This window comes from Nycticebus coucang, chromosome 16 (assembly GCF_027406575.1).
Source record: "Nycticebus coucang isolate mNycCou1 chromosome 16, mNycCou1.pri, whole genome shotgun sequence".
NCBI lineage: Eukaryota > Metazoa > Chordata > Mammalia > Primates > Lorisidae > Nycticebus > Nycticebus coucang.
The window spans coordinates 71,258,888-71,284,751 of NC_069795.1; the positions used below are offsets into that span (position 1 = coordinate 71,258,888).

At 39.9% G+C, this 25,864-nt stretch overlaps 1 protein-coding gene across 3 annotated transcripts in view; it reads right to left on the reverse strand.

Annotated features, from left to right (window-relative positions):
* The window catches only part of ILDR1 (immunoglobulin like domain containing receptor 1), a 42,604-nt gene extending 20,124 nt beyond the window's left edge, over positions 1-22,480 (reverse strand). For all 3 annotated transcript variants that reach the window (XM_053564911.1, XM_053564909.1, XM_053564908.1), the window contains exons 1-3: positions 22,292-22,480; positions 1,562-1,732; positions 58-207 (exon numbers count right to left, since the gene is read on the reverse strand). In XM_053564911.1, coding sequence (XP_053420886.1) covers positions 58-207; positions 1,562-1,732; positions 22,292-22,346 — 376 coding nt within the window. In that variant the 5' untranslated portion in view covers positions 22,347-22,480. The remainder of the gene's footprint in view (positions 1-57; positions 208-1,561; positions 1,733-22,291) is intronic.
* Between the last annotated feature and the right edge of the window lie 3,384 nt (positions 22,481-25,864).

A 25,864-nucleotide genomic window follows, 5' to 3' on the forward strand; every position in this document is an offset into this window, starting at 1 on the left:
CCTGGTGTCTGCACTTCCATCCGCCCATGGTTCCCCGGTCACCTCGCCCACACTCACGGTTCTGGATGGTGATCTTGCGCTGCCGATAATCCACCCCCAGCACTGGCTCGTTCTGTCCCCGCCGCTGGGCCACGATGCGAACTTCCCGCTGGTTGTCATTGCAGTCATTGGATGGGTCCTGGCCCAGGGATAAAGCTGCCTGGTATGCTGAGAAGAGAAGACACACCTGAGTCACATGGCTACAGGGGCTTCCTGGGAAGAAAGATGCCCTTCCTGCTCATCATGTGAGACATAGTGAAGTGAATTAATTTCTCCTGAGCCTGTGCATCCCCTGGGAATCTTGTTAAACATGAAACTGCCGATTCTTCAGGTCTGGAGTCGGATCTGACATTCTGATTTCTAATAAGCTCCCAGGTGATGCCAGGAACCACACTTTAAGCCGCAAAACTTCAGACCTCCCAAAGGCCGTTATTTCCAAATCCCAGCTGCATCTCTCTGTCTCTTACCCCACCTTCTCGTCTGTCAAAGTCACCGCAGCCTCTCTACTCCATGGAGTTCATCCACCTGCTCTTACAGCAGAAGGTTTGGGAGCTGCTAAATCTGCTCACATGGCAAACATCACAAAGGCTCTCCTCGCTTCTCATTTAGCCTACGCATATTAAGAATAACCCCCAGAAAACTATATACCTCAATTTAGAAAGGAGTCTTTGGGGGACAACATCAGGTTCAGTGGGTGGCTCAGCAGTTACCTTTTGTGGTTTGACTCAAATCAGACTGAGAGACATTAGCCCCAGGGCTAAAAGAGGTTAAGCCGATGCCTCCCTCTCCCTTTGCCTTGTCTCAGAAAGCTCGCTTCTTATGAGTAGGGTATCTGCTTCTATTTTCAACATTTCTAAAAGGTTAATTATTCTAGGCTGAGAGTGAGATTCTGGATTCCCTTGCTCGTGAGAGGGCACAAATGGGCACCTGGTGAAGAGCTCTGGTCGAAACACAGAAATGCCAGGAATGGGAAGTTGTGACTGAGACGCAGGCTGGCTAGACCTCAGGGGGAATTGTACAGCGCTAAGAGACATCCCACAACAAACAGGCTGCCTGGGTGGTACTGAAAGTACTCAGTCAGCAAAGGAATGACCTCCTCCAGGAAGGCAGTCTGTAGCAGGGAATGCAGTCCTGTGGGAGTTATCCTGTCTGCTGCTCAGGGCGTGGGCTGATCAGAGGTGGGGCACGTCCGCCTCCCCAGCTCCATGTGCTGACCTGGAACCAGGAACACAGTAGGAGGCAGGGCTTGCTCTGCCTTTGACTTTGTGTCTGAGCTGCCCTCAATCTTTTTAGGACACTGTGGGACAATAAACGTTAAACTAGTATATAACCTTGAGTAAGTTATTTCATCAGCCTGGACTCAGCTTGTTTATCTATAAAATGAGGGTATTGAATTAGGTGTTCTCGGTGGCTTCTCCATACTATAAGGAGTTGTGATCCTAAATAATTCCTAAGCCCTAACAGAACTATATCCCAGAGGTCCCCGGGACCCAGAGAGAGCAAGAAGGGAGGGGGCACTCACATGCAGAGTAGTAGTCAAAGATAGGGTCTTTGCAGAAGGACTTGAAGCGCCAGGTCACCACCACATCCTGGAGCTGGGCAGAGGTGGTATAGTCACATTTGAGGACGACAGAGGCAAACAGGGTGACATAGCGCTCTGTGTGCTGGACCGTCACTAGCAAGGACAGGCACCCTAAAGGCAAGAGCAGGAGACAATGCTGAAGGTGACCTATTTCTGTTCAGGGGTAATAAAAGCAATGCAAATGAGCAAAACACACCACTGCAGCTGGCTGGGAGCTCACCAACAGAGCCAGGTTCTTATTGGGCCTGCAAGGGGCGGGGAGGGGTGGGGTGGAGTGAAAAGTGCACTGGCAGCCTGGGGAAGTGTTAGGGAAAAAGTTATAAGGATAACTTCCAAGAAGTCACAGTCCGTTAACAGTGATAACACATTCAATGACAACAACCAAAAAACTGTATCAAAATAAGTGGAGTGATACTGCCAATACATTTTTCCCACATCACATCTCTTCTTAAAATCGTTTCCCATTTATCCGTGACCAAGACTATAAGGCCAGTGGGTCTACCTCCTGTCTTTCTCTGCTACCTTCTCCCCCTTCATGCCTCACTTCTCACTTGAGTCTTCAGCCACTCTGAACTAGTCCTTCCCCCAGTAGGATCATCCTGTTTTCTAGGTCTTTGCATTTGTGGCTCTCTCAGAGCGCTCTTTATATCACCGGCCACCACTCTACTATAACCCTGGGCTAAATACTACTCATTCTGTAGGTCATCAGCTGAACCTTCACCTCCTGGAACAGCATTCCTGACCACAAGTCTGAGAGATGGGCCTCCCTCTGTTTTCCCAAAGTGGATGCCGCACTTGTCACACTTTTCAGTGATGGCCTGCTTACTGTGGGCTCTGAGAAGGTTGACTGCGTTTGCTTCTAATTTGCTGCTTCAAACACAAGCATCTCATACCGTGCTGTCACCTACTTGGTACCCAACAAGTGTTTGTTGAATGATGAAATAAATAACCAAGAATACATTAACCACTGGAAATTTGGCAGTTCAGGCAAAAGCATAAAGCAAACAAAAAAAAAAAATGATCAAAATGTGACAAACTGTACCTAGAAAGACTTGAAGGAATTAAGAGGGTTTTTTTCTTTAAAAAAGTTTTCTCACTACTTTCTAAACCCACAGACATGCTGAAAGCTCCAGGTGTGCCTTGATGACGGATCGGATGGCACAGAAATAGCAGGTGGGACTTTGGCATGGTCAGGGGTTCATACGCAACCGGCATTTTGGAACATTCCTGCGTTAGTATGGTTTCTAGGCTCTTGTGGGAGGTTTAGTCTGGAGCAGGAGTCCTCACACTTAAGTGCACTTGACCAGGAGGACTTGAGACAGATCAGATCACTGGGCTGTATGCCAGTAGTTTCTGATTCAGTAGGACTTGGGTGAGGCCCAAGGACTTAAACTTCTAACAAATTTCCAGGAGATGCTGATGCTACCACTCTGGAGACCATACTTAAAGAACCACTGGTATAGACTAGATTTAAAAAAAAACAAAAACAAAAACAAGCTTTGGACTCGGATAGAACTGGGTTAAAATCTTAAGACTTACATAAACAATGTTACATAAATAACAAAGTTATTTACTCTCTTTGAGCTCATCCTCAGCCATGAACAGAGATTATGATATGACAGTATTAATGTCATCAGACCCTTACAAGTACACAGTGAGATAACCCACTTCTGGTGTTTGGCATGGCACCTGCTGCCATGTTATTGTCTGAATCCCTTCCCTCTTTTACCTTATTACAAGGGCCAATGAGAAAGGTGTTCAAGCTGGGGTTTTCTCTAGTAAAGTTCTCAGGTGGTGCTACCTTCATTTTGACTGAGTTAGTCCCACAAAGAAAAAAAAACACAGTCACCCCCTTACAGAAGAACTAGGTGGGCCTGTCTTGAGCCATGTGATTCTAGGATCCTGCCTGACCTTCTGGTCATAGCCCTCATAAGATAGTACTTTGAAGCTTATGAGAGGACCTGCTTTCCTTGCATTCACAGAGAAACAGAAGGATGACACACAGGATAGGCTCCCGTCCTCTAAAATGCCAACCCCATCTCTAAGATAATGAAGATGGCTCCCTGACAGATGTGCTGGAGAGAGGCTCTGCAGCACATAGGGGAGACCACCTGCAGAGAAAAAGAAAGGAAGAGATTTAAGCTAGACCTGAAGGCTCAAAAGGCTGGAGATTACACATGAGAAGTAGGGAGAGGGCACAGAAACTCATTTCAATAAGGAAGAAAGGAGGAAGCAAAAACCTTTATAAAGAAAGGACAGTTACTTGGGCAACCTGAAGGAAACCAATCTAGTTAGTGTCTCTGGTATTATGGAAGACAAAGGGGATAAATCAGGAGGCCTAAGGGGGGTGAGTGGGAGGTGAGGAGATGGGATAGTATCTAAATCACAATTTAACATCCATTTTGTTCACGGATAATCACTGAAGGCTTTTCTGAAGAGTGAATAGGATGAAAGTGGTGCTTCTAGGAAAAATGAATGGTTTCCCCATATGGCTGTGAATAAAGAAAGTTTGAGAATAAACCTTGAGTAGTTTGCAGAAAAACAGATGCTGTCTCTACCAGCTTTTGGAGTCCCCCAAATAGGGCCAATTAAAATAGATGGGCTAGCGACCAATATCTCAAGGCATATATGGATTATTTCTCAATCTGATTTTTCATTTTTGTTCTTCCTCTCTGACCACTACTTTTTTTTCTGTTCCAGAACTGACCTGAAATAGACATTAGAACTTTTGCCCACCAGCTTTAACCAAAAAGTAGAAGGATCTACAGATAAGACTTTCACAATGAATGAGGTGCCATTATCAACACTAGCTTATCTTGTTAATAACACATACTAATCAGAACAGAGAGGGAAGGCCTGGCGCCTGTAGCTCAGTGGGTAGGGCGCTAGCCACATACACGGGAGCTGGTGGGTTCGAACCCAGCCCGGGCCTGCCAAACAACAATGACTATGACCAAACAGTAGCTGGGTCTTGTGGCAGGTGCCTTAGTCCCAGCTACTCGGGAGGTTGAGGCAAGAGAATGGCTTAAGCCCAAGAGTTTGAGGTTGCTGTAAGCTGTGACACCACAGCACAAGGGTGACATAGTGAGACTCTGTCTCAAAAAAAAAAAAAAAAGAATAGAGAGGGAAAATATTTTGTGGTCTAAAAACATCATAGGTTCATGGCACCTTCAAATATTTCCTTTTACACACTAAATGTGACCTTTGGGAGGAAACAAGCTGTGTCTACTTCCTATGTTATACAAAGAATCTGAAGCTTGGAAATTTAAATAACTTAATGTGATCATTAATTTTCTAAGGAGGTCAGTCAAGATTCTGTCCCTGAGCAGTGCTCTTGACACTAGGCCTGGCTATTCTTTAAATAAAGCAAGATGATTGGCATGTATAAGTCTGCTAATAATTGGAGCTTGAGATCAGGCTATATAAGCAATAATTAAAATCCAACTGGCAGCAGATCACCCAGACACAGCAAGTTAATAACCCACCTGTTCTTTATTTGGCTGAATGGTTATCTGACATACATAGTTTCTTCAAAGACTCTAGTCAACATTAATCATATGGGGTGGGGAGACATTTGGGAGGCAGGAGGGTGGGTTTCTGGGGTCAGAAAAGAGAATTTGGAGTCAGAAGTTGCTTGGGATAGCTTTAAAGACTGTAGAATCTGATACCCTTGGTGGTGAGGGAGTAGAGACAAGGATGATCCCTCACAGCTCCTGTTACATGAATGCCTTTATTATGGGCAAACCACAGCTGGGGTGACGACTCACCTTTACTAACGTCAGCACTGTACTCTTTTATCTTCTTTTCTATTTGATCCCTTGTGTGAATTCAAGCCTTAAAATATGCCAGATTCCCACGGGTTCTGATCATATTGAACTCACTCACACTGCCACCCCCAGGGGTCTGCCAACCCCCCCAGCATCCTGCACAGATCTCACCATCCCTCCCACGCTGCCACACACACAGAGAGGGTGAGGGAAGAGTGCCAAGAGAAAAGGTTCTAAACGACCCAGCCAGCTCTTCTCTCTCCTTCTCAGTTGTTGCTGCTGGCCCTCAGCAGCTATTATGCACCAGGTGATACGTAATCCTCGAAAAAAAACCCTAGGGTGGGTAACAGACCCACTCACGTATGTTGACAAAAGTTCAGAGAGTATAAGCCAACCTCCCATATGGCAACATCACATATCTTAAGAATGTCAGCATCAGGATTTGACCTTGGGTCTTTGACCAAAACCCAGTATTTCCCAAGCAAACAAGGTGGATCTTCCAAAGTGGAAGTTAGGTCCCAGACTCTCAAAAAGAGATAGGATTTTCCAGATTGGGAGGGAAAGAAAGAAGGTAGCAAGACAGCCCATCTCAAAGGCAAAAATCTCCCAACTTTCTTTTCCAATAGCCTCTAACTTCTCCATAAAACTAAACACACTGGGCTTGCTCGGCACTCAGCAGGTGAGGTTTTCAAGAAGACACCAAGAGCAGCAGATTATGGGCTGAAAATATGAACAGGTTCAAAAGATAAATGCCTGAATGTACACATCCTGTTTGCACCTTTGCTCTGTCTTTCTTTCTTTTTTTGTTAATTAATTTATTTTCTTTCAAACATAGTACAAGTTTCCAAATTCTTAAATTTTCCTTCTAAAATTTTCTTTATCCTGTGGCATTTCCTTCTCTCCAATTCACTGTCTTCTAATTTCCTAGCTATCCCCACCATTTTCTCTCGAAAACTTTAATTCTGGAGACTGCTTCCCTGAGTTTAGATTCTGCTTCCACTCCCCACCAGCTAAAGACCTACCAACTCATTTGAAAACTGCTGTTTTTCTTTATATGCAAAATTGGGCTAATGATAATACCTGCCTCCTGGGGTTATGGTGAGCACAATAAAAGTTCTCCTATTTAGCAAGTGTCTGGCACATAATAGACACTATAAACACTAATTATTATTTAATTTGTATTTAAATGACATGACAACTCTAGGGTGTGAAAGCCACTGAGATCAGCAAAGTATTAAAATGATACAGAACTAAACTGTAGTTTGTAGTGCCTGTAGTTCAGCAGCTAGGGTGCCAGCCACATACACCAAAGCTGGCAGGTTCAAACCTGGCCTGGGCCTGCCAAACAACAATGACAACTACAACCAAAAAATAGTCGGGTGTTGTGGCAGGCGCCTGTAGTCCCAGCTACTTGGGAGGCTGACGCAAGAGAACTGCTGAAGCCCAAGAGTTTGAGGTTGCTGTGAGCTGTGATGCCCTGGCACTCTAACGAAGACCACATAGTGAGACTCGAGCTTAAAAAAAAAAAAAAAAAGATACAGACATAAACTATCACTACTGTTTTCTCTATCAAAATGAATTAGTATATTAAAAGCTTTGAAAGTTTGTACCCCAGCAAACTCATTCTCAGTTTGTCTTCTCTGTGAAAGAGGAAGAGAGAGAAACCTGACACTAAGGGTAGAAAGGAAACTTCAAAGGAGATATTAGAGCTGTGGGAAGGAAGATGGGGGAAGGGGATTTGCTATTTCCCGCCATTAGGTACTTTCCAAGGACTACTACATAGCTATGCCAACTGGGGACTACCATCCAGCATTAAAGAAAACACGGGAAAGCAGAGTATTTTTTCAACTAAATGCTATATGTATAACACACACACATATGTGTGTATATATATATATATATTTCTTTTTTTTTTAGAAATATTAAACATTTATCCATTTTCTTATTGGGAGCTCAATCTTTTTTATAATAAGAATAAACACAAATAACCATAATCTTTAATATTTACTATTACAACCCAAAATTCAAGGTTGGTTTGTGTTCAGACAGGTCAGGTATTATTGTAAAATAAATTAATTTTAATTACAAAGGGCTAGTACCAATAGATATCTAAGAAATGTATTACCATTTACCTGCAATAACAAACATGTGCTTTGATATTTTCAATTATTATTAGAAAACCTGTGTTTTCAATGAAGGCAGTTTAGCAGGACTCTGGCTGTGAAAATAAATTTGAATTTAGTAGTTCTTTAGACTTAAACTAAGAATCATAGTGGAATAAAACGTCAAGCAAAGGAAAATCTACATAAATATTTTTATGTAAACAAAAGCAATGATCAAGAAAAAAATTAAATTAAATATGTTTACAGCAACAGAAATACACAGACTAAGGCAGTTATTTTATTTTACTTCATGCTTCTATTGAACACAACTGGCATAAGCAGGGCAGTAGGAATTAGATGAATCTTTACATGTTCTGTATACTCTTCAGAGATTACATACAAGTAAGACATCTGTCAGGGCAAAGGACATGTTCAGCACTACAAGCAGACTGTCCAGGCTGGCCAGGAGGATGTTAATAGCAGATTGCATGGCAGCTTTTTTTTTTTTTTTTCAGTTTTTGGCCGGGGCCAGGTTTGAACCCGCCACCTCTGGTATATGGAGCCGGCGCCCTACTCCTTTGAGCCACAGGCACCGCCCTGCATGGCAGCTTTTTGGTAAGCTATGAGGTAAACTACTAAGTTCCTAAGAAAAGGCACAAACAGAATAAATATCATTATAGCAAAAAGAATGATCTGGAGGGGGAGGTTCAGGCTCTAAAAACTGCTGATGTTGGGGTCACAGCTATGCTATTCACTGTCAAGGAACTCAAACCCATGGGAGCCATGGTTTCAAAACTATACTGAAGCAGCAGACTGATGCTTGGATACTGGAAGGGTGGAGGGACAGTAATATTTATGTAGGTATTTTCATAGGAAGATAGACGAATGGCTAACAAACATTTGAAGAACTGTTTTTTGTCTCTAATCATGATATTAAAAATCAAAACCACCCTGAGATATCACCTAATCCCAGTGAGAGTAGCCCATATCACAAAGTCTCAAAGCTGCAGATGATGGCATAGATATGGAGAGAAGGGAACACTATTACACTCTTGGTGGACTGCAAACTAATACAACCTCTTTGGTAAGAAGTATGGAGAATTTTTAAAGAACTCAAATTAGACCTCCCATTTGATATTGCTATCCCATTACTAAGTATCCATGGAGAAGAAAAAAATCATTTTTATCATAAGGACATTTGCACTAGACTGTTTACTGCAGCTCAATTTACAATTGCCAAAATGTGGAAGTAACCTAAATGCCCACCTACCCAGGAATGGATTAACAAGCTGTGGCATATGTATACCATGGAATACTATTCAGCCATTAAAAAAGATGGAGACTTTATATCTTTTGTATTAACCTGGATGGAGTTGGAACACATTCTTCTTAGTAAAGTATCACAAAGCATAGAGAAGCAAGTATCCAATGTACTCAATACTAATATGAAGCCAGTAGATGATCTAATACACGCCCACATAGCAGAAAAACTCAAATCAATTCAAGTTGGGGGCAGGGAGAACAAGAGGGGGAGGGAAAAAAAGGGAGTGGGATACTGTGTACTTAATGGACACAGTTTTGGGGTGAATGGCACACCTTTTGAGGATGGGACACGATTATAAGAAGGACTCTACCTAACAAAAGCAAACACTATAACCTATTTCTTGGTACCCTCAAAGTAACCCGAAACAGAAAAAAAAAAAAAGAAAGTTTTGTACTCCAGCAAACCCATTCACAGTTTGCCTTCTCTGTGAAAGAGGAAGAGAGGAGGCCTGTCACTTAAGGGTAGAAAGGAAACTTCAAAGGAGATATCAGAGATCATGGGAAGGAGAGTGGAGAAGGGGATTCACTCTTTCCCACCATGAGGTACTTTCCAAGGACTACTACACTGCTATGCTATGCCAACTGGGGAGTACCACCCTGCATTAAAGAACGCACCTAGGAAACTCAGTCTGTTTTCCCTGTGTAGTACCAGATCAGGCAAGATGTTTTAATTGCTACAAGATAGCCACCCACCATAGGAATGTATTTTTAAAGAACTGTTTTTGGAAGACTAACATTTCCCTTCCTTTCAGCATGAAGGGCCCTGCCTGGAAGGGAGTGGTAAGCAGGGAAGGGGAGCCAGGTCTTTGCTGATGACAATGGTAGTCTGGTGCTGACATTGATGGACATTCTGGATTCTGAGGGGTTTTCAGCTAAAGAGGCACCCCGACTCCACATAGCAGGTTAACAAAAAGTACACAGGTCAATCGTATCAGAGTTTACGTCTCAGCAAGCTATCTCACCAAGCATGTTTGTCATCAGTACTTGGTACATTTCCTTAGATAACAGTGCAAATATAAGAGGAACCAAGGGGAGGAAGGACTCACAATGCGTAATGGGCAAAAAGTAAGGGTAAGGAAGAGTGAGGAGAGAGGAAGGGGGACCGGGAAAGCAAACGGGTGGGGATGGGGAGGATTATGGCTAGGCATCATATGTTTAACAGAGGACCCTCCCCGGAGGAGGAGTCTAATAAAGGAGTATGCTGAACATTGATAATGTTGTTAGACATTGTATTGGGGGCTTTATTACACATGATTGCACTTAACCTTTGCAACAAAACCTATGAGATTAGCTTTACTTTATCTCAATTTCATCAATGAGGAAAAATCTCAGTGAGATTAAGTAACCTGCTTAAGACCACCCAGCTAGTAAGCAGCAAAGCTAGATTTCAAGTTAGACCTCTAAAATTCCAAAGCCCATACTGTTTCGCTATACTACTCTGCCTTCTGGATAAGTTTTCTAAACAGTTGAGATTTAACCCCTTGAGGAATATTTATAAACTTAAGGGATATTCTCAAATTTATTTTAATCATTTTATATGAAAATTCTTTGTTTAATACAAAATAAATAAGTTTCAAACAACAGAGAAGGGTATAAAGTTTCTCCTTGCTCACCATGAATTCCACTCTCCAGAATTATCACTGTAGATAGTTTGGTGTGTACCCCTTCACATCTTTTCCTATGCTGTTTTTTTTTTTTCCTTGATTAATCATATTATGTGTATTGATTTACAACTTTGTTTTTCCTTCAAACTAATGATATATCATTGTGTTATAGATCAACATATACAGATACAATATTTTTTAGTGGCCACATGAAAATTCACTGTACAGATGAGCCATAGTTTATTTATATATTTTCTTAATCATGGGAATGTAAGTTATTTCTGATTATTACAAACAATGCAGACATAAACTGCTGAAATGAATGTCTCTAAATGAGTATCACTTTGTATTTATACTTTTATTCCAGTAGGATATATTTCTCAAAATGAGCCTTCTGGGTCAAAGGAAATCAGCTTTTTCTATTCTAATAGATACTTCAGGAAAGAAATTTATATTCCCATGAACACTGAATGACAGTCTCATGTTTCACCTCAACCTTTTCAAAAGGGGAAAATATCAATCTTTAAAAATTTTTGTATAAACTACTAAGTGAAAAAAACAGTCACTCAGGTGGTTTAAACTTGACATTCCTTTGGTTACTAGGGGAAAAGGACAAGACCTGGTTAAGGGGCAGATGCTTGGGGTTTCCCAAAGTCATTCACCTCAGGTTACTGATTCATGTCCCCATACACTAACTTTAGAGCACATGCAAATTTGGGCCCAACCAGAATGCATGCATGCATTCATTTATTTATTAAGTACCTTCTCTGAGCCAGGCACTGTTTCAGATGATGGGGTTACAGTAACAAATAAGAGAGACAAAATCCCTGTATTCTTGGAACTTAGGCTTTTGGTGGGAGAGTCAACAATAAACACGTAAACACATAAGTACTTAATATTAAATCCTACACCTGTACAATAAGGGGCTGGACAGACACATGTATCCATATGTTCCTGATAGCTCTTCTTGGTTGATTCAAATTGTAAATCAAGCCCAAAATCCAAATCACCATCTTTCTGTACAAACCTAGGTCTCTCCCAGGTTTCTCTTCTCAATGAAAAGGCAAGACCAAAGACTGAGAATCATCCTGTTGCTTCTTTCTCCCTCACACTCCATTAAATTAGATTTAAGTTTATTAATCTCCTAAATATTTCTGGAATCTCTCTGTCATCACTACCATCCTAGTACAAGCTACCATCACTTCCAGCCCATATTCTGCCCCAGCTTAACTGGTACCATACATGCATACCATCTGGTTCCCATCCATGTGGGTTCCATACCGCTATTAGTCTCCCAACTCCTCCTCCTTATAAACTTCTAAAAGCTATCCATTGCTCTTAAGATGAACACAAAACTTCCCACCATAACGTGTAAAGTGGGCTCCTATCCAGTGGTCTTGCACATGCTATTTCTTTGACTTGGAATGACCATTTCTTAGCTTGTAACTCAAGCATCACTTCTGGGAGGGCCTCTTCATTGAGCAAACTCCATCCATTATGCGTGCTTGTATAAACCTTGTACCACTCTCTCATGACCCTGTCACGGTTGTGTTTCTATATTCACTTGTATCCCCTTTAGACCATAAGCACCCTGGGGTCAGAGCCAAGATTGCTTTTGTTTGCCAGGACCAAGCCTGGCACGTAGCACACATTAAACATTTGGCAAATGAAATAACAAATAAATTCATGCAAGATAGGCTAAATGATCGAATTAGAATTCCAAGCAGTAAACCAAAAGATGTCTCAAGAATTCAAAGAATTCCAAATGACCAAACATTTTGACACATTGAGACAAGAAGTTGCAGTCCTCAAAGATCTGAGAAACACAGTAGAATCCCTAGTAACAGAATGGAGCAAGCAGAAGAAAGGATTTCTGACATTGAAGACAAAGCTTTCGAACGCTCCCAAACTCTCAAAGAGGAAGAGAAATGGAGGGCAAAAATAGATCACTCTCTCAGAGAGCTCTGGGATAATTCGAAGAAAACCAATATTCGTCTTATAGGGATTCCCCAAAAGCGACGAAGTGGCTTCACAAGGCACAGAGTCTCATCTTCATGAGATTATGAAAGAGAACTTTCCAGACATGCCAAGAGATTCTGAAATTCAGATAGCAGACAGTTTCAGAATTCCAGCACGACTCAACCCAAATAAGACATCCCCCAGACACATCATAATCAATTTCACTAAAGTGAAGGAGAAAATTCTGAAAGCAGCCAGATGAAAGAAAACCATCATCTACAAGGGCAAGAATATTAGAATAACTGCAGATCTCTCTGCTGAAACCTTTCAAGCTAGAAAAGGATGGTCATTGACCTTTAATCTCCTAAAACAAAATAACTTTCAACTCAGGATCCTGTACCCAGCTAAACTGAGTTTTTCATTTATGACAGAGAAATTAAATACTTTAATGACATTCACATGTTGAAGAAATTTGCCATAACTAAACCAGCTCTCCAGGATATTCTCAGACCTATCCTCCATAAAGACAAGAGTATTCCTCCACCACAAAAGTAAACCCATCCAGAAAATTTTGATCAAATTCCAACTTTCACAGTCGCAAAAGGATTAAAAATGTCCACCGGACTCTCAAAAGTCTTATCAATATTCTCAATTAATGTGAATGGTTTAAATTGTCCTCTAAAGAGGCACAGGTTGGCTGACTGGATACAAAAACTCAAGCCAGATATCTGCTGCATACAAGAATCTCAGCTTACATTAAAAGACAAATATAGACTCAAGGTAAAGGGATGGTCATCTATACTCCAGGCAAATGGAAAGCAGAAAAAAGCAGGTGTTGCAATCCTATTTGCAGATGTAACAGGCTTTAAACCAACCAAAATAAGAAAGGATAAGGATGGACACTTCATATTTGTTAAAGGTAATACTCAATATGATGAGATTTCAATTATTAATATTTATGCACCCAACCAGAATGCACCTCACTTTAAAAGAGAAACTCTAGTAGATATGAGCAACTTGATTTCCTCCAGTTCCATAGTAGTTGGAGATTTTAACACCCTTTAGCAGTGCTGGATAGATCCTCCAAAAGGAAGCTAAGCAAGAAATTTTAGATTTAAACTTAACTATTCAACATCTGCACTTAACAGACATCTACAGAATATTTCATCCCAACAAAACTGAACACACATTCTTCTCATCAGCCCACGGAACATACTCCAAAATCGACCACATCTTAGGCCACAAATCTAACCTCAGCAAATTTAAAAAATAGAAATTATTCCTTGCATCTTCTCAGACCATCATGGAATAAAAGTTGAACTCAATAACAACAGGAATCTGCATACCCATACAAAAACATGGTAGCTAGGGCGGCGCCTGTGGCTCAGTGAGTAGGGCGCCGGTCCCATATGCCGGAGGTGGTGGGTTCAAACCCAGCCCCGGCCAAAAACCACGAAAACAAAAACAAAACAAACAAACAAACAAAAAAAAAAACATGGTAGCTAAATAACCTTATGCTGAAGGATTGATGGGTTATAGAAGAAATTAAGAAGAAAATCACCAAATTTTTGGAGCAAAACAACAATGAAGACACAAATTATCTGAACTTATGGGATACTGCAAAGGCAGTCCTAAGAGGGAAATTTATAGCACTACAACCCTTCCTCAAGAAAACAAAAAGAGAAGTTAATAACTTAATGGGACATCTCAAACAACTGCAGAAGGAAGAACATTCCAACCCAAACCCAGCAGAAGAAAAGAAATAACCTAAATCAGAGCAGAATTAAATGAAATTGAAAAGAAAGGAATTATACAACAGATCAATAAATACAAAAGTTTATTTTTTTTAAAAGATCAATAAAATAGATAAACCTTTGGCCAACCTAACCGGGAAAAAAAAAGTAAAATCTCTAATTTCATCAATCAGAAATGGCAAAGATGAAATAACAACAGACCCATCAGAAATTCAAAAAATCCTTAATGAATATTACAAGAAACTTTACTCTCAGAAATATGGAAATCTGAAAGAAATCGACCAATACTTGGAAGCACGCCACCTACCAAGACTTAGTCAGAACAAAGTGGAAATGTTGAACAAGCCTATATCAAGTTCTGAAATATCATCAACTATACAAAATCTCCCCAAAAGAAAAGCCAGATGGCTTTATATCACGTGGAAATGTTGAACAAGCCTATATCAAGTTCTGAAATATCATCAACTATACAAAATCTCCCCAAAAGAAAAGGACCAGATGGCTTTATATCCCGATTCTACCAAACCTTTAAAGAAGAACTAGTGCCTATATTACTAAACCTCTTTCAAAATATAGAAAAAGAAGGAATAGTACCCAACACATTCTACAAAGCAAACATCACCTTGATCCCTAAACCAGGGAAAGACCCAACAAGAAAAGAAAATTATAGATCAATATCACTAATGAATATTGATGCTAAAATACTCAATAAGATCCTAACAAACAGAATCCAATAACACATCAAAAAAATTATACAGCATGACGAAGTGGGATTTATCCAGGGTCTCAAGGCTGGTTCAATATACGTAAATCTATAATTGTAATTCAGCACATAAACAAACTAAAAAATAAAGACCATATGATTCTCTCAATTGATGCAGAAAAAGCTTTCGATAATATCCAGCATCCCTTCATGATCAGAACACTTAAGAAAATTGGTATAGAAGGGACATTTCTTAAACTAATAGAGACTATCTGCAGCAAACTCACAGGCAATATCGTATTGAATGGAGTTAAATTGAAATCATTTCCACTTAGATCAGGAACCAGGCAAGGTTGCCCATTGTCTCCATTGCTCTTTAACATTGTAATGAAGTTTTAGACATTGCAATTAGGGAAGAAAAGCCAATCCAGGGTATCCACATAGGGTCAGAAGAGATCAAACTTTCACTCTTAACAGATGACATGATCGTACACCTAGAAAACACTACGGATTCTACTACAAAACTCTTAGAAGTGATCAAGGAAGTGATCAAGTGATCAAGACATCAAGCAATGTCTCAGGCTACAAAATCAACATCCATAAATCTGTAGCCTTTATATATATAACAACAATAACCAAGCTGATAAAACAGTCAAGGACTCTATTCCTTTCACAGTAGTGCCAAAGAAGATGAAATATTTGGGAGTATACCTAACAAAGGATGTGAAAGATCTCTATAAAGAGAACTATGAAATTTTAAGAAAAGAAATAGCTGAAGATGTTAACAAATGGAAAAACATACCATGCTCATGGCTGGGAAGAATCAACATTATTAAAATGTCTATATTACCCAAAGCAATATATAATTTTAATGCAATTCCTAGTAAAGCTCCATTGTCATACTTTAAAGATCTTGGAAAAATAATATTTCGTTTTATATGGAATCAGAAAAAACCTCGAATAGACAAAACATTACTCAGAAATAAAAACAAAGCTGGAGGAATCACGCTACCAGACCTGAGACTGTAGTGATCAATAGTGATCAAAACAGCATGGTACTGGCACAAAAACAGAGAAGTAGACGTCTGGAACAGATAGAGAACCAAGAGATGAATCCAGCTACTTACAGTTATTTGATCTTTGACAAGCCAATTAAAAACATTCAGTGGGGAAAAGATTCCTTATTTAACAAATGGTGCTGGGTGAACTGGGTGGCGATCTGTAAAAGACTGAAACTGGACCCACACCTTTCACCATTAACTAAGATAGACTCTCACTGGATAAAAGATTTAAACTTAAGACATGAAACTATAAAAATACTTGAAGAAAGTGCAGGGAAAACTCTTGAAGGTATCAGCCTGGGTGAATATTTTATGAGGAGGACTCTGCAGGCAATTGAAGCAGTATCAAAAAGACATTACTGGGACCTGATTAAACTAAAAAGCTTCTGCACAGCCAAGAACATAGTAAGTAAAGCAAGCAGACAGCCCTCAGAATGGGAGAAAATATTTGCAGGTTATACCTCTGGTAAAGGTTTAATAACCAGAATCCACAGAGAACTCAAACATATTAGAAAAGAACAAGTGATCCCATCTCAGGGTGGGCAAAGGACTTGAAGAGAAACTTCTCTAAAGAAGACAGACGTACGATCTACAGACACATGAAAAAAAGCTCATCATCCTTAATCATCAGAGAAATGCAAATCAAAACTACTTTGAGATATCACCTAACCCCAGTAAGAGTAGCCCACATAACAAAATCCCAAAACCAGAGATGTTGGCGTGGATGTGGAAAAAAGGGCACACTTCTACACTGCTGGTGGGAATGTACACTAATACGTTCCTTTTGGAAGGATGTTTGGAGAATACTTAGAGATCTAAAAATAGACCTGCCATTCTATTCTATAATTCCTTTACCAGGTACATACCCAGAAGACCAAAAATCACAATATAATAAAGACATCTGTACCAGAATGTTTATTGCAGCCCAATTCATAATCTCTAAGTCATGGAAGAAGCCCAAGTGCCAACTGACCCACGAATGGACTAGCAAGTTGTGGTACATGTACACCATGGAATATTATGCAGCCTTAAAGAAAGATGGAGACTTTACCTCTTTCATGTCTACATGGATGGAGCTGAAACATATTCTTCTTAGCAAAGTATCTCAGGAATGGAAGAAAAAGTATCCAATGTACTCAGCCCTACTATGAAGCTAATTTATAGCTTTCATATGAAGGCTATAACCCAACTATTGCAGAAGAATATGGGGAAAGGGCCAAGGGAGAGGAAAGGAGTGGGGAGGATAGGGTGGAGGGAGGGTATTGGGTGGGGCCACACCTTCGGTGCATCTTAGAATGGGCACAGGTGAAACTTAATAAATGCAGAATACAAATGTCCACGTACAATTACTAAGAAAATGCCATGAAGACTACGTTAAACAGTTTGATGAGAATATTTCAGATTGTATATGAACCAGCACATTGTACCTCTTGATTGCACTAATGTACACAGCTATGATTTAACAATAAATAAAGAAAAAAAAAACGAAAAAAAGATAGGCTAAATGGCTTGGAAAAAATTTTAGCTGTCTTAAAAGTTTAGAAAATAAATGGTTAAAGTTAACCATGTTTCGAATGCCCAGATACAAAGCAAAAAGTATGTGTATTGAGGGGGAAATGGAGTACAATAAGACCATGCCCATATCAGTGGGGACCAGGCTATCCAAATTAGTGAGTGCAGTATTTGTTAGGCTTGAATTCCAAACAAAGCACTTTAATCCAGTCTTATAAGCTACAGGGATCTAATGGAGAATTAAAGTGAAAGTGGGATGATAAGTAGGTTAACTTATCATCTGGGTAGAGACAGATGTTGGAAGTAGACAGAGGTAGCAGGCCTAGAGGCAAGGAGACGGCCAAGATGCTTAAAGTAGGCTAGTGTGAGAAGCCTAAAAAAGAAAATTGTCACCTAGAAAAGAAAGGGCAGTTCCTGGGACTAAGTAACATAATCAATGATTAACTGGGTATGGGAAATAAAGAAAGTATCAGAACTTTTTTTCTCTGACCTCACCTTTTCCCAAGATTTGCAGACTGAGCCATCTAAAGAAAGAACTAGGGAAAGATAAGACAAGCCCAGAGTCTTCTCAATTCTTAAACACGATTACATTTTCCCACAAGGATTTCAAACAATGAAATAAATTATTACGGTACAAGAAACCTAAGTGGACTACACACTAATTTACCCAACATTTCATTTCACTGCCTGGTTGTTGGTGCAAGATGTTTAATAATTAGCACTTAGTCAGACATCCAGAAAGTAGTCATGTATTTCCGTTTCTGTATATTGGAATCAAATTAAACAAAAGAAACCTGCTCCATGGTATTAAATAGGGGAAAGATCAATGGGCAGACTGTAAGGACACCAGGGTTCTGGTTCTAGCTCTCAAACTAAATCCACTGTGTCAACCCAAGACACATGGCTTCCTGGGATCCAGATTTCCTCATCTGTAAACCTCACTGGCAGGAGAGACAGAGCTGGGAGTGATTTCTACCTGTGTTTAACAGACCGCTGAGAGGTACTTTTAGAGGCCCCCAGTAAGGCACAGGAGTAGCTGAGAGGGCAGCCTCCCCTCCTCCACCCATACTATCCTACTTGAAGAAGCTCTACTTCATTATCCTCTATATCAGAAAACTATAAGATTTCCTTTAGGCTACAGGACAATCCACACCTTCATCCGCACCACCCAGGCAAAAATACTGGTCTAGATGCTTTCTAAGGATCTTATCCCTTAGGGTTCAACTGTCTGATTTCCAAAAAAATGATAATACAAGTTGATAGCTGTGTGGATCTATAAGTTAATACTACTCTATGATATTAAAGAAAAATTCACAGAAGCACAAATGACACACATCCTTTTAGAATTCCAGGGGAAAACTTAACTTGCATTCCAGAAATAACCTTTGAGGTTGGATGAAGGCAACCAGAGCTCTTAGCCAATAATCAAAGATCTGCAAGTACTACTTTACCTTCACCTAAAGACTTTAAGGAGCACATATTCACATATCACATGTATAAAAAAAATTTATTTCTTCCTAAAGGAAAAAATTTCAACAAATTGCAAACACACACACACACACACACTGACAACTAATTTCTACATAGCTCAGTGCATAGGGACTGTGGCAATTTCACAAGACTCCCTGATCTCAGAAGCTTCATCAGTGTCCCCAACCCATATGACCAGCAAGTACCTATATCTGACACAATTTTACTGCTACCTCATGCTGTGCAATGTGGGAACTTGGATGATGATCAAAGAATTGGGTTGACTCTTCTTTAGAGACTGTAACAGAGCAAGGTGATGTACAAAAAGGATGAGCCACACTATGTAGTATATCGGGTTTTCCAAAGTGCATATCATGGTTTGCAATGAGTCTTGAAAAAATCAACTCACTGGATGTTTCTGCTTAATTAAAGTCAGGATTTTTTCTCTGAATTTAAATATCAATAAAATAAAACTTGATGTCTGTTTTTATTATTTTATCTAACAAAGAAAGAATTTGTGATGAATGTTTTATTTTATAAACCTTATACACGTGCATACATGTCACAGTGTAAACTGTATTTCTTACTGGGAGTGTGAAAAAAATTTAATAGCTCTACCTTGGTAAATACTGAGAGCAAGAAAGGAAGCTTAATTTGGCTTCAAAATAAAGAAAAAGGTGGGGGGAAGAGGACTTTTCCCAGTATTTCTGTCTTAGACACTGTGTTTGACCTTAATCCACCCAAGAAGATTTGGTGAGGAATTTCACCTGTTTTCTAGATGAAGGGAGTTTAAGTAATTTGTCCAAAATCTCAGCTCAAAAAAAAAAAAAACAGACAGATTTTTAATTCCAACCTGATAGTTAGCTCACAGTTTCTTAGCTAGGGGTGAAATGGAAATTCAGAAATTTAATTTCTTTCTCTAAAGTTAGAGTTAAACAATCCTGCTACCATTATCACTATGGCTAATATTTATTAAGACACCCCTCACCTTGTTCAAGCACTGTATTAAGTGCTTTAAAAACTTACTTTGATTTATTCCACACAAAATTCTTATGAGAGACATGTATGATAATGGTCCTATTTACTGAAGGCTCTGAACAGTTTAGTAACTTACCCAGAGTCACACAAACATTATCAATGCAAACCCATATTAAATACCTAAATGTAGTTTTATTTATGTTCCTACACATATTTAGGGAAAATACCTGCTAAATAACTTTTCACCTCAAAGTACTGCAGTGAACTAGCTGAAATCTCATTTTCTCATCTATGAAATGAAAGTGAGTTTAGATGCCCACATAGAACTTTTTCACTTTCAGCACTCCCTGGTTTTAAAATGTGTCATTCATTTGCCAGGTAAATAAGACAGCCTGTGTAATTGTACTATTTCAGTGTCATGGCTCCCGACACTATGTGGCTGGTTCATAAAAACTCAGAACTCTGCTTTCTTAAGTTCCCACGCATTTAGCAATTCGCTGATTACAGGTTGAGTATCCCTATCCAAAACGCTTGGGACCAGAAGTGTTTCAGATTTTGAATTTTTGAGTGGAGGGGGGATTTTGGAATATATTGGAGATAGGATTGAAGTCTAAACATGAAGTTCATTTATGTTTCATACATACTTTGTACACACAGTCAAAAGGTAATTTTATAGAATATTTTTAATTATCTTGTGCATGGAATAACGTTTATATCAAGTTCTTATGTGTGGAATTTTCCACTTGGGGGCATCATGTTAGCATTCAAAAAGTTTCATTCTGGATTTCAGATTTTCAGATTAGCAATGCTCAAGCTGTATAAGAATCTACTTATTGATTATAATCATTGTATTCAAACATGTTTAGTGCTCAATATTTACAAAAACCAGGTCCCTTTAAAAACATTATGCTGGTGACTTAAGGATTGGGGTTTATACCCTAACGGGATTTTTGTTTGCAAGACTTACTTCGTTCTTCTATTCACCTGTATGACTATTGTCCATGAAGTCTTAATTCTGGGGTGGGATACTCAGGGGCAGAGGTGGGAGCAGATTTTCTATTTCTCTCTGCTCTAAAGTTAGAGACGAGTATGTGAAGTGCAGGAGAGAAGACCGTGATAAGCTGTGGGATTTTTATAAATATGCATATATAGTCTAAGCAGGTGACTGCCCTGGTGGAATTTTGGACATTTAAATTCAAGTGATGTCTAGTTCATTTTCTCGTGCAATGTGAGTGTCCAAAATCTACTCGTCAGTTTCAGATAATTTATAGCACCTATATCTTACAGAAAACCTTGCAAGCCAAAGGATCTTGGGGATATCACATTTCTAGTTTTCCTACCCTTTTGCAATCCTTTATTCTCAGCATTAAGCTTAAGTTACTGTAGAATTTGGTCTGAATGAGATTTGGTTACACTTGAGCAATTTCCATATCCTACCACACTTGTAAAAAGGAAATTCTGTCAACATCTTCACATTACATTTTTTTCTCCAAAAAATACAGACTCAAATTGGTCTGTGAACAAACTCAGAGTTGACCTTTCCTGACATCTGAGAGGAAAGAGCACCTATTCCTAAAGGGTTTGTGGGGTGGGGTGTGAAATGAAATAAAACAGGGTGGAACTTCCGAGGGAATTTACAAGTCCTTGTTTGCAAGACCACACCTACACACTAATTTGAAAAGGGCTGAAAGAACCTGTACATTCTATCCCTCAACTATACTCTCCTACTTGGTTTCCCTCACACACACTTCTGTCTTATTTCCAAGACATACACAAAACCATCCTTTCCAAAGCAGAAAGGTGACTGGTGTGGAGGTTGAGGAAGAAGGTAGTAGATGGTTGGGCACCTGATAGGGAGATAATGAGCAAGGGGTAAAGTTAGAGAACTGAATGGATACAAAGAAAGTATAAAAGTAGCACTGATCACCGTTAGCAAGGAAGCACATGTCGCAGTCCTGGACAACAGATTAGGAATCACGCCCAACGTTGCCTCATATACTGAGGCCACATTATAACCTCCCAGGAAATAAGTGCACTTCCAGGCCAATATGGTTGTCACTGTATCTAAAACCCCAAAGCAAGTATCACATGAAAGGAAAAATTGAGAATTTTAAGAATGGTGCTTTGCCCTTATCATTTCGGCTTCAGAGATCAAGAGGTGCCTACTGACCTGCAGGAGGGGAAACTCAAAGCCTCCAGCTTTCTTTCTCAGTTGCACCTGTTTCAGAAGCACCTCGGCTAATAGAGGAAAACAACAGGTTCCCACAGGCAGAAACTCGATCCCATCCCCGCACCTCCTGGCACCCACGCCCAGCACTACAGGAGCGCGGCCCAGGCCTGCACTGCCCTGCGGGCCGTGGCCAGGACTGCTAGGTCAGGAAACAATGGCTTCCTGTCTCCTCGGGCCCAGGATGGGTCGTATTTTTTCACGGCTCACCTGCAGGGAGCCAGGTGAAGAGCAGCAGCCAAAGTGCGGGTAGTTCGGAGCCCATGCCCGCCCCTCTCTAGCCCACTTCAGCTCAGAGGCTTCGGGGCACAGCGTCCTTTCTTCATCAGCTGCCCCAACAGCACGCACTTTTCCTGGGAATCCCTCAGCTTTCGCGTCCCCGGGTGCCGCGCAGGGGGAGGGTCGGCCCGGGCCATCCCCACCAGCGGCTCCGCCCCCGCCCGGCGCCCCTGGGTTTCCTGCTCCGCCCCCGCCGCCCAGCGCGCCGCCGCCCTCCTGCGGCCTCAGGTGCCGGCTGCCAGGTGATCCTCCCGCGGCGCCGCGCGCCCAGACGGACACTGTCCCTGCGGTCTCCAGAAGTCCCCGGCCAATCTCACCCCTTGCAAAGTCATCCCCCTCTCTTTCCTGAGTTACACAACCATTCACTCATAAGTGCTTGGAAGACATTTTTGTTTTTGTTTTTGTTTTTGTTTTCACTAAAAGCTCAGTAATTCACATTTACACGCAATGTCTGTTCAGGTTTTCTAAACACTTAAGATGAGTTTAGGGAGATTAACTTTGCACAATCACCAAAGTAACAGATGCTTATTACAGAAAAACAGCTGTTACACCACAGACCAGTGTTTTTCAACTTTTTTATCTCACGGCACACTTGAATCTATAGTTAAACTTATATGGCACACTTATGTTGATAAAAAAAGTTTAAAAAATATATATTTACTGTGCTTTGAACTACTTTTGAAAATAATTTAATTAATGAATGATCTTTAAAATTTTTCAGGGCACACCGCTTGAAAATCACTGCCACAGACGCTCACCTAGCTGTGTTTTGGTCTGTTTACAGCTAGCTGACTTTATCGCTGTGTGCTACTGCAGTTTCTTTCCCTATATATTATTTAACTGTATATAAAGAAAAACTCAGCTCCACAGGACGGGGCTCTCCTGGGCTAGTCATTCTTCCAGTATGTGTCATTGGTTCAGTAAAGATTCCTAAGGGTCCGGGCCTCATGCCTGTAATCCTAGCACTCTGGGGGGCCGAGGCGGGTGGATTGCCTGAGCTCGTAGGTTGGAGACCAGACTGAACCAGAGCAAGATCCCGTCTCTAAAAATAGTCGGGCATTGGGGCGAGTGCCTATAGTCCCAGGTACTTGGGAGGCTGAGGCAAGATAATTGCTTGAGCCCAAGAGTTTGAGGTTGCTGTGAGCTATGACGGAGTACTCTACTGAGGGCAACAAAGTAAGATGTCTCAAAAAAAAAATTAGATAAAAGGATATATTTGGCTCACAACAGCAGTTTTTTTATTGCTAAAATAAAATAATTACTTAACCTACTGGTAGTGGCTGAGACAACGGTCCTTACGCACAAGGTAATAATAATAGCTACCACTTATTAAACGTTTACATGGTACTAGGCACTACTCTAAACACTTTTTGTATTAACTTTAAGAACTCTGTCAACAACACTATGAGACAGGGACTATCACTGTCCCCATTTTAAAGATGAGGTGCAAAGGTTCAGTAACTTACCCAAGGTGGCTTATCTTGTAAGTAGCAGACCTAAGATACAAACTCAGGTAATCAGAGCACAGACCCTTAATCACTACCCTAACTATATTGTGCTGTTGTGTGTTGACTGAACCGTGGTCTGGCCAAAATTATGTGATTTCGTGATGTTTTATTTCCTAGTTGAAACTGTGTCCATAAATGTTTCTAAATACTGTGTGTTTTCAAATACTATGTATGTACATCTGATTTGAGAATAATGTCATATTTGTACATTTATATGTGTACATATTTATCAAGAATGGAGAAGATTTATTGGACCCAAAGAAAAGAAAATGAAAAATCATGCACCGGGTACTTAGAGATAGAGGCAAGAAATGAGTAGCTAACTGATGCTAGAAGATTTGGGCTATGTTTTATGCAGTTTTGTATGCCTAGCATCTAGAATAGTACCTGGAATAAAGATCAATAAATATTTGTTGAGCTCTTTATCAGTAATTCCTGAAGGAGGTGACATCTGCTCTGGGTTTGAAAATAAATTGACTTTGCAAGAGCAATCCAAGCAGAGAAACCAGCATATACAAAAATCACAGCACCAGAAAACAGTCTAGCTGAACAATAAGCTCTTTAGTTTTGCTAGGCTATTATGGCAGAGAGTGAGCCAGGACAAATAAAGGGCCTTGTATGACCAGCTGGAGACTAAGACTTCATACAGTAGACAATGGGGAGCCAATGAAGCATTTTAAGCTGTGTGAATCATGATGAGGAATTTCAAAAGATAAACTTGGGAACAGTGAGACAGATCATAGGTGGGAATTGAAACTAGTTAAGAAACTTACTATATTTAAGGTGGGAGATAATGAGGCTCCAAGCCAATCACTGGGGTAGGAAATGAAGAAGATTTTGGCAGATATTTAGAATGTAGAACTGAAAGATTTACAATCAATTATTGTGATGATTGAGAGTAGTTTCTGAGTATTGACCCTGGGTGGGGAGTGATGCCCTTAAAAAACATAGATATACATAACAGAAAGAATAACAGGTTTTGAATCACTTCAGACACAGACTAAAAGCAGGAGGTGATGGAATCTAATGAAAAGAGTTTGAGAACAAGTATGTTCATTATTACCTCTCCCATTCAACATTATACCAGCTATTTTTGTTTGCTTCTTTTGAAATTACATTTGTATTAAAAATCTTAAACTGAATATACTAACCAATACAATAAGAAAATAAAACCAAAAGGCTGAAAATGAAGAATAAAGATGCTGTTTTTTACAGTATTATGATTACACAGAATAATAAAGAATCTACACATTATATGTAAGAATTACAATAGAGGTTACTGGAAACAAGGCCACTATATTGGCATTGACATTTGTAAATACCAGTGACATACTAAAATACACATTGGCAATAGAAATAAATATGTAAGGTAGAAACAAATCCAACAAAGTGTGTGGAATAGTTTAATGAAGAAAATTGTAAACAGTTCCTAGGAACATTTTCTAAAAGACGTAAATAAATGCAAAGATACATAATATTCTTGGATAGGAACACTTGGTATCACTAAGAATGATGATTCTTCCGAAATAACTAAATTATATATATTTCTAATAAGAATCTGAAGATTTTTTCTAGAATTTCACAAACAATTTTTAAAATAAAATGGAAATTACAAGATAGTAAATAGCAAAGACACTATTGAAGAAGGGAAGAAGAGAATTTGCACCATCAAACTGAAAAATTAGAGCAGTGAAAACAGTGTATCATTGGCACATGAATAAACAAACAGAAAAGTGAAACATAAAAAGATTCAGTAAGTAGATATCCATATAGATAGTGACTTGATATATAATTCAGTAGGACAACCATAAACTGTTTAGTAAGTAATGCTGGGACAACTGGCTTTTCTTATCTTCTTTCCTTTTTTTTTAGTTTTAATTTTTTATTTATTTAATATTTTTTGAGACAGAATCTCACTCTGTCACCAGAGTGAGTGCAATGGTGTCATCACAAATCAGCAACCTCAAACTCCTGGGCCCAGGGGATCTTCCTGCCT